Source organism: Cydia amplana, chromosome 26 (assembly GCF_948474715.1).
Source record: "Cydia amplana chromosome 26, ilCydAmpl1.1, whole genome shotgun sequence".
Classification (NCBI taxonomy): Eukaryota; Metazoa; Arthropoda; class Insecta; order Lepidoptera; family Tortricidae; genus Cydia; species Cydia amplana.
In genome coordinates this window covers 205204-214707 of record NC_086094.1, presented here as the reverse complement: position 1 = coordinate 214707, position 9504 = coordinate 205204, and the positions used below count along the sequence as shown (strand labels likewise).

General features: G+C 39.3%; 2 protein-coding genes across 2 annotated transcripts; one reads left to right on the top strand and one right to left on the bottom strand.

The window, feature by feature from the left end:
• The first annotated feature begins 587 nt into the window (after positions 1–587).
• Positions 588–3130, top strand: LOC134659969 (leucine-rich repeat-containing protein 15-like). Its single transcript, XM_063515666.1, has 2 exons — positions 588–612; positions 2304–3130. Exons 1-2 carry the CDS (start codon positions 588–590, stop codon positions 3128–3130), a joined length of 852 nt encoding a protein of 283 aa, XP_063371736.1.
• A 4080-nt stretch (positions 3131–7210) lies between these two features.
• On the bottom strand, positions 7211–9187 carry LOC134660315 (E3 ubiquitin-protein ligase RFWD3-like). Its single transcript, XM_063516061.1, has one exon. It carries the CDS (start codon positions 9164–9166, stop codon positions 7337–7339), a length of 1830 nt encoding a protein of 609 aa, XP_063372131.1. The 5' UTR covers positions 9167–9187; the 3' UTR covers positions 7211–7336.
• Positions 9188–9504: the final 317 nt, after the last annotated feature.

Below are 9504 nucleotides of genomic sequence, written 5' to 3'. Positions count from 1 at the left end.
TCACAGACGTGAGATGGGAAGCGCGCCAATCACCAAGACAATTGTCAAGGTCGTGATAATACCAGATCAAAACAAATATTGACTCACATTTATAGACGGATTTATCGCGAAATTTAACAAAACAAGTTTTAAACCACAACAAATTGTTAAAATCATTGGAATATACCTGCTCGATATTCTCGTTTATCTTTGTTGACCGTGCGTGATCTACCACACCGTCCACACCCAAACAATCCTCGCGAAATTATCATTATCACATATACACTACACACCTACAGTTAATTATGAAAACAACATGCCAGTTCCAACCAAATTTTTGACATCAAGAATTATGTCATTTTATTATCATTGGCCTGTGCGTCTCGCTCGCTCCAATACATGTACGAACGCGCCAATCCACGCGCAAATGATAAGTTTTGACATCAGTTAGATATCAAAAGTAATATCGAATGTGCCTTCGGGCTAGGCCCTGGGTATGTACTGCCACGCTCAAACTGTCTTGGTCAGTTGCGAGTTGTACGTCCAGGCCTTTAGCTTCATAGGTTCGAGTTTATCTTTAATTTTCTATTACCAAAAGTGAAGTTAGGATGTGTGCTGTGTCTACTCTGCTAGGTGAGTTTAATCATACGTTTGTTAGTATCTTTTCTGGTAGTGAATTTTAGTTATAAGGGCAAGCAAAGTCCAAGGAGGTGTGGATAAATTTTGAGAGCCCGGGAGACACTTTTACCAAGGGATGACAAAACAACTCGATATAGAAGGCACCATCAATTACAATCTCACTACCAGCAAGGTGTTTTTATAATTTTCACACCTCCTATTCGGAAAAGAGCTTTTTCACCTCAGCAGCTCGAACAAGGGTACTTTGCTACTTAAAAACAGTGAGCAAAATCGCATTTTGCTCACTGAGTGAGACAAAATGAGCAAACTGCGTTTTTGCTCACTCAGTGAGCAAAGTGCGATTTTGCTCACTGTTTTTAAGTAGCAAAGTACCCTCTTGTTCGAGCTGCTGAGGTGAAAACTTAATTGTTGGTATATCATAAGAAAACATGAGTGAATAGAGGTAAGTGATGAAGAAGGAATACATTTTTCGGGTTCTCTAATATGTTCTCACTGCTGAGGTGAAAAGTTTTGTGAACTACACGAGATCAAAGTTATTTACATCTCGTGCGCTTTTGAGTCCCTTACTACGCTCAAGATTCTAAATTAGATTCACTCGCTACGCTCGTGAATCTAGTATAAAATCTTTCGCTTGCACGGGACTCAAAATAAGCACTCGAAGAAATATCAAACTTTGATCTCTTGTTGTACAAATAACTATTTCTTCCCTGCTAGGAGAGATCAAAGTGGCACTTTTCCTCCCTGCTAGGAGGGATCAAAGTAACACTTTTCTGTTCAAGCACACTATGTTTACATTTTTTTGCACAATATTTTTTTAGCTTAAATAATCTGTTTAAGCATCAGATTGTGTCAACACTAAGATTTATTTATTTTCCTCATAGTTGATGTGAAAAGCAGTATGTGTCACACGGTATCAAAATTATTTCGTCTTGGGCGTTAACACTTGAATCCCTCATTACGCTCAGGATTCTACTTTAGAATCCCTCACTACGCTCGGAATTCTATTGTAGAATCCATCGCTTCATTCAGGATTCAATGTACGCCCTTGACGGAAATATATCATTTTGATCCCCTGTAACACAAACTACTATTTTCTCTAGACATACCTAACGATCGAATGTGCCAATCAATCTCAATGTAAATTAGATAGCCTTCAATGCCTAAACAAACCTATACCTACAATATAGTGGGTAGTGACTCTGCCTATGAAACTGATGGTCCTGGGTTCGAATCCCGGTAAGGTAAGGGCATTTATTTGTGGGATGAAGACATTTGTTCCTGAGTGGGTGTTTTGCATGTATCTAAGTATGTATTTGTCTATAATATTTAGATAGTTTTTTTCTTCTCTGATATTTTTCACTGTAGCTATAATATGGTGTTAATTAGTTTGTAATATTTCCGCTAAATTGTAAAACATGCTGTGTACACTTGTTTTGGATCTCGTTCTAGATTTAAGCCATAATGTGCAATTATATTACCCATGATATTGTACGATGTCTGTTTAGTGTACCTAATAAAGTAAAATAAAAAAATAATGTCTATCGAGTATGTATATCGTCGCCTAGAATCCATCCATAGTACAAGCACAAGTAAGCAGTTTCTCCGAGTCAAAACAAAGACCTTCGCTAACGCTTCGGTCAATTAACCTTATTTCAACGTGTTATAACGTTATGTGTCGGTTGCAGGGTTGGCGTCAGCATTGCTGCTGGTGGTGCAGCCCGGCGCGTGCGACGAGTACGTCACCACGGAGCGCTGCAAACTGAACCCCTTATTTTATCGAGTCCGGAGATACCCCACCGACGACGCCACCGGCTTAATAATAGGCCATTGCGGATTAACCGAGTTAGACCCCATCGACATAGCTAATCTGACGCGACTGGAGATGTTGTATATAGACGACAACGCCATTGATTACATAGACCCCGATATATTCCATTCTTTGCCAACATTAAAAACTCTGAGAATTAGTGTTAATAAGTTACGCGAGCTGCCGATCTTCCCCGTGAACTCCTGTCCCCGCTTGTTCAACTTAGACTTGAGCGAGAACCAGCTCACGGGAATAAACGACCCGAGGACGTTTGCGGCATGCACAAGGTTATCGACGCTTGACTTGACATCTAATAAAATATCGTACATCCACCCAGACGTATTTCACTCCTTAACTAGTTTGACATGTTTAGAGTTAGGTAACAACAAACTGACATTTATTCCGGAGAACATGTTTACTCGGAACCCGCTTGAAACTCTACATCTTTATGAGAACAGCTTAACTCATTTACCGCATGATTTCGTTGGCAGTATTAACCGTCGCAACAACGGGTTTCATTTTTTTTACTTCTATGATAACCCCTGGCACTGCGCTTGTCTGTTAGAGCTGCTGGCCGACATGCGCAGAGCGAACTTTTACTATACAAATGCAGTATATGAGTATGACGGCAAAGTGCCGAAGTGTGTGTACAGCGGCCCGTATCCGTGCAACCGCTCGCGCCCCACTGGGCTGTTGCGTTTGTAGAGTATGCGCTATGCCTCACCCACAAGCATAGAGTCAACCAAGTGTGAATTTCGATTTTTTGGGGAAAACTTTTAAATAGGTGCGGCTTAAAAAGGGTTAACTTTTAAGTTATACATCTTCGAAGTGGCAAAATACGGTGAGACGCGGTGCGAGTTCCAGAAGGCATATTGAACTTAATCCACCTAAGACCCGACTTGCTACGTCTATTGGAAAGTGTGTATACATACGGTAGGACCTAAAGTATACAACATCCCGCTGGAGTTGAAATAAACCACTAGCGACCAATGTTTCAATAAAAAACTTAAATCTTAACTGGCGTATCGCGTATATACTTTTACGAGACCTAGCTAGCACTGTAGCACTGTAAAACATGTTACATACTTATTCATCAAATAAAAATAAACAACTGGTTCGCTGGCTCAGCCTTGTCTGTCCAATTATGTACCAAATGTAATGTTAATTAATTATAAGCATTTAGCATTACCTGACATGTAAAATTGTATTTTATCAATAAAGAATTGAAATTGAAATTCATTAACACGTTTTCTTGATCCATGATGATGCTTAAATATAGTCTTGCTGGGAGAGACAATTTATTGTTTTATACATTGTTTACTATGTACCTAACTAATGTTTAAGAAAAACATTTTTACATCAATGCAAATTCATACTGTACCTACCTACCTACCTACTGAAAAGTGAAATATGACTTTTTTTTGAGTTTGATAAAACCCAACTAGAATATTCCATCGCCGATAAAACCTCGGTTTCCCACAATATTCAATGTCAAATCTTAATCAAGAAATTATGGCAAAACTGAAAAATCACGGATTTCAAAATCAATCATCTGGTGCACCGCATACGTTGGGGTGTAAGCGCTCCCAGACACCGTTAACCGCTTACCATCGGTTTTAGTGTTCCATTGTTACCATCGAAGAGAAATGAAAAAATATTTGAAAATTATATATTTTATTTTAGTAAGTTATTAATATTAAAAACGTTTAATTTCATGTCACATATCCCATACACAATAAACTAGATGAGGTAACAAAGGGTATATCCGGGTAAGCATGGCCAAACTGCCCTTAGCGAAAAAAACAATTTCCTTTTACTGGATTATTAACCTATGTATATGTAGTGCTTTCACCAAATATTAAGCCTGAAATGCTTCAGATTTAAAAAAAAAATGCAAAAAAAGAAAAATCATTTTTATTTTATTACAGCTAAAGTAATAATCCGATTTCTTTGTAATTTGGGTATGTTGTATATACAATTAAGGTCGCTTTCTGAAAAAAAATAATATTGAATTATCTCTTAAAATAATAGTAAAAAATTGAGATGAAAATTTTCAGAAAAATAAAAAAAATACGTGCGAGATAGCGACAGTTACCAAATTTACATATTTTATGTAGAATTTAATAATGTTTAAGATATATTTTTTTCAAAAATTAAAATCGGGATTAACAGTGTGCTTTTACTCGAATTTGTAACATCCCATAATACTCTCTCTTCATACAAGCAAAGCTAAGTAGTCATAAACGAATGAAGTATATTGTGAACGCAGTCTTTACGAATTTGAATTTAGAATGTGACGTATTTTATTCATCAAAGGAACAGACATTTTTCAATCGTTAACGCTCTGTATAAAATTCGTGCCTATTTTCCTGTTCCCGCGCTTTTTTTAGGGTTCCGTAGCCAAATGGCAAAAAACGGAACCCTTATAGATTCGTCATGTCTGTCTGTCTGTCCGTCTGTCCGTCTGTCTGTCCGTCCGTATGTCACAGCCACTTTTCTCCGAAACTATAAGAACTATACTGTTGAAACTTGGTAAGTAGATGTATTCTGTGAACCGCATTAAGATTTTCACATAAAAATAGAAAAAAAAACAATAATTTTTTGGGGTTCCCCATACTTCGAACTGAAACTCAAAAAATTTTTTTTTCATCAAACCCATACGTGTGCGTATCTATGGATAGGTCTTCAAAAATGATATTGAGGTTTCTAATATCATTTTTTTCTAAACTGAATAGTTTGCGCGAGAGACACTTCCAAAGTGGTAAAATGTGTCCCCCCCCCCTGTAACTTCTAAAATAAGAGAATGATAAAACTAAAAAAAATATATGATGTACATTACCATGTAAACTTCCACCGAAAATTGGTTTGAACGAGATCTAGTAAGTAGTTTTTTTTTATACGTCATAAATCGCCTAAATACGGAACCCTTCATGGGCGAGTCCGACTCGCACTTGGCCGCTTTTTAAATGTCTGAATGCCGTTCGCCCTAGCCGCATACAGCCACGGAGTTTAAGGTCCGCGCTCAGCGAAATAAGTCGCGTTCTAAATTCAAATTGCGTTGGGAATATAACTTTCTAGTATAACGTACAAGTTATTTTGTATGAAGAGAAGGTATTATGGGATGTTACAAATTCGAGTTTTTAACACTGTTAATCCCGATTTTAATTTTTGAAAAAAATATATCTTAAACATTATTAAATTCTACATGAAATATGTAAATTTGATAACTGTCGCTATCTCGCATGTATTTTTTTTATTTTTCTGAAAATTTTCATCTAAATTTTTTACTATTATTTTAAGAGATAATTCAATATTATTTTTTTCAGAAAGCGACCTTAATTGTATATACAACATACCCAAATTACAAAGAAATCGGATTAGTACTTTGGCTGTAATAAAATAAAAATGATTTTTCTTTTTTTGCATTTTTTTTTAAATCTGAAGCATTTGAGGCTTAATATTTGGTGAAAGCACTACGTATACATAGGTTAATAATCCAGTAAAAGGAAATTGTTTTTTTCGCTAAGGGCAGTTTGGCCATGCTTACCCGGCTATACCCTTTACAAACATAACATACATACACTTTACACAACTGTTTAAATCTAGGGGCCTATTCGACTATATATCACATCATATCCTTGACGTCTTGGTCACTAAATTACGGCGTTTTACCAGTTGAATAGGCCCCTAGATACCAGCACACGCGTACTTACCCAAAATTCGACGTATTCTATTATTATATTATTGCGTATCAGTCAAAAGTGACGTATTTTCGGAAAAAAACGAAAGCTGCCGTAACCATACACAAGCGTGACTAGCGTGAGCAATTCAAATGTCCAAAAAATTGTATCTTAATGGTATGATTCAAATGATAAAACAGCAATCATATTAATTTAGTCAGACTTGACCTAATAACTTAAGAATTGTGATGTATTTAGTTAGGCAAATGAGTTTTTACTGAGGCTTAAACTATCAGTTTGGTAGTAAGTTGCATTCAGGTATTTCCGTATACTTAAAAAAGTCGGGTATTTACAAAAATCACCCAAGATGCTAGCGCCCATTTTCGGAATTCCGACAATAAATTACGTCATTTCAAATTGGGGGGTTGCGGTCAAAAATCGTCAAAAATAGATGAAGTAATTTATTAACAGCCCCAATGTGCATGAATGTGTAGGTATATTCAGTCACCCGAGCATTGTCACGTGTCTGAATTAAAATGTAAAATGGATATCGATAGAAATTGCCAATAGCTGCTACTCGTAAAGTATTGACGTAAAAAAAATCAGTGCCTTTTGAGCTTTGTTTTTCAAATGTGGGATTGTAAAGAAAAGGGCAACAGGAGTTTACTGTGTACTCTGTGTAGTAGTCCACCACAATACGTTAATGAGCATTGAGCCTTACTTTTCGTCACTAAATATACAATGAGATAACTACCATTAGGTAATCGCACTTTTGCATGTTTTAATTTTTTTTAGTTTAGTATTAAGTAGGTACTTACTTTAATTTCCAAATTGTAATGTTTTTTTTTTACATTTCCTTCTATTTTATTGACTCATTTTAATTAAATTTTACTGTAACTGTGCATGTTTAACATAAAATGTAGATATTGACGATGCAAAAGCGATCCACCAGATCCTACTTGATTGTTATCTTTATCTTATCTTTTATTTTATAAACAAGGTTCTAATCTTGTCAAAATTATTTAAACGATTCCGTAGCTGAATATGAACACAATTATTTCGAGATTGACCTTAGGCTTGTGCTTAACGAAATATCGAATTTGAAATTTGACGTTTATACATGAGCAACTGAGTTTTAAATGAGACTAGCCCATTTCGGAGTCCGTTTATTTGGCCAAATCGATTCTATATAAGTTATTGCAAGTCTAAAATAAGATAGTTATTCTAAGCTCTAACTAGTAGGTACAGCCTTGTATATTCTTAACCGCGCCTCAGACAACGCTGCGAGCAATGTATCTCCGTTCAACTGCACCGAGCACACGTCTATGGCGGGCTCCGCTGCCGGCAGCGAAGCCCCGCGGGCCCCGTCCAACCCGTGGAGTACTAAAGCACCAGCGGACTCAGAGTGAGACGCCAACCAAGCCGCTCCTTCAGCGCGGACCCAAGCGGACCTCGACATTATACAACTCCTAGCAGATCCTTGAAACGTCTGCTCAACATGGCACGTCACATCGTCATCATTCCTAAACTGACATAAGGACAGCCTGGCCCGCTCCCCATTCGCAGGCCTACACGACACTACAGCTCTACGAGTCTCGTTATCATAACACATCGACATAAAGGGACCTTCAACAGGCAAAGCCCGCGGCTCCCACTGCCCGTTACCCCGCCACGACCACAACCAGCACGAATTTAAATTACAGGATAACAGACCGAATTCTGTGGGACATAAGGACACTACTGGTGACATATCTCCCGGCGCTGATAACTGCTGAATGTACGAACTAGGATTCCTAATATCATATTGCTGGATGAAACCTCCTACACCACCCACGTAGAATTCATTAGTTCTTAAACAGTCCCAAGCGCAAGACCAGAGTTGGACACCCGCTTGGACTGTGGTACTCGGGATACCTCGCTCTACTATCCTCGCGCAGCTATCCAAACCTACACTTAGAAGTAAGTCCTTAGGTTGCGAATATGATATGTCTCTTATAGGTTTGGGGTGTAAATGCACGAATTGTCCTTGCTTATAGTCCACGCAACTCACTTTCCTAATGCCGTAACCGGGAAACAAGCCATTGGTGCTTTTCTGAGACACGTACAGCTCATAAGTCCGGCAGTTGTACGTCATAACTCTACAGCCACCATCTTTGCAGATCTCCAAATTCTTCTCCAGCGCGAAGCGCCAAGATCTCTTCACCTGCGGTTTAACTTGTGCTTTTAACAACGTATTCCTAAGAGTTTCTAATTGCTGAAGACATGCACGATGCGCTATTTTAGACTTCTGCAATTCTAGTTCCACTCTGCTCTTTTCTGCAGTCGCATGTTCCACTTGCTTCTGCATTGTCGTGATCTCTGAAGTGTCGACAGCAATTATCTTCCTGGCGTAGATGTTTCTCACGTCTCTCATGGTGGCTTTGCTTTTGCAAGTTGGGCAGCAGCGTTCTTTAGTGGTTCGAGCTTTAAGCCAGCGCTCGACGCAGCGTGAACCGAAGAGATGTCCGCATTTTAAAGCGACTAGTCTATGGTCTCCCGAGGTGCACCAGGAATCTAAGCAGATAGGGCATGTCTGTCCATCTCCATCGTCCTGCTGGGGTGATTGTTTAGGGGAACTGACCTTTCTAATCTTCGCTGGCGGTTCATACGTGTCCTCTCCACGCTCGCTGCCTTCCCCACGTACACTAACCTCAGGTAACGAGTTAGATTCCTCATTGGACATGGCCGTGCTGAACATGCTGTTTTCGTTGGAAACGAAAGGGCTCGGGGCTGCGTTGTCTCGCCTCGGCCACTGCGCTAAACTGGAATCACTCTCTTCAGGATCGAAGGTGTAAGTGGAAGGTGACGGGAACACTCCATCTATGGAGTTAGAATTGTTGTCCTCGTTGGGAAAGCTGCCGTTGCTGTTTTCCCGGGGGGTGTAGGTGCCGGAGTGCTGGAGCCGCATGGGGGAGGGGGCGCGGAGGACGGGGGAGGGGGAGCGGGGCGGGGAGGGCTCCTCGCCGGGCTCCAGGATGCTGGGGCTGTCCCGCGCGGGGAAGTAGGGCGGTGACGAGCCCATGGTCGAGCATAGGGACCTGAAATAAAATTACTATGGTTATAAGGTTCCTTTATTAGAGTTTGCTCTTATTTTTACCAGCTCAAACTGATTTGGATTGGTTAGGTATTTTTATGAACCGGAGATGTATGCATATAGGGTAGAGTAGGTAGAGTAGGGGCTGTTTGTAGTATTTGTGTATTTGTGTTGCGTGTCCATCCATACACATAGTTGTGCAACAAACAGCAATATTGGACAGTGTGCAGCACCATCAGTGGAATCCATATGCTTAGGACACAACTCAAGAGTTTTAGATTCTACTTACTAGGTATGCTCAAATTTGAGTTCTTGAAAATAAATTT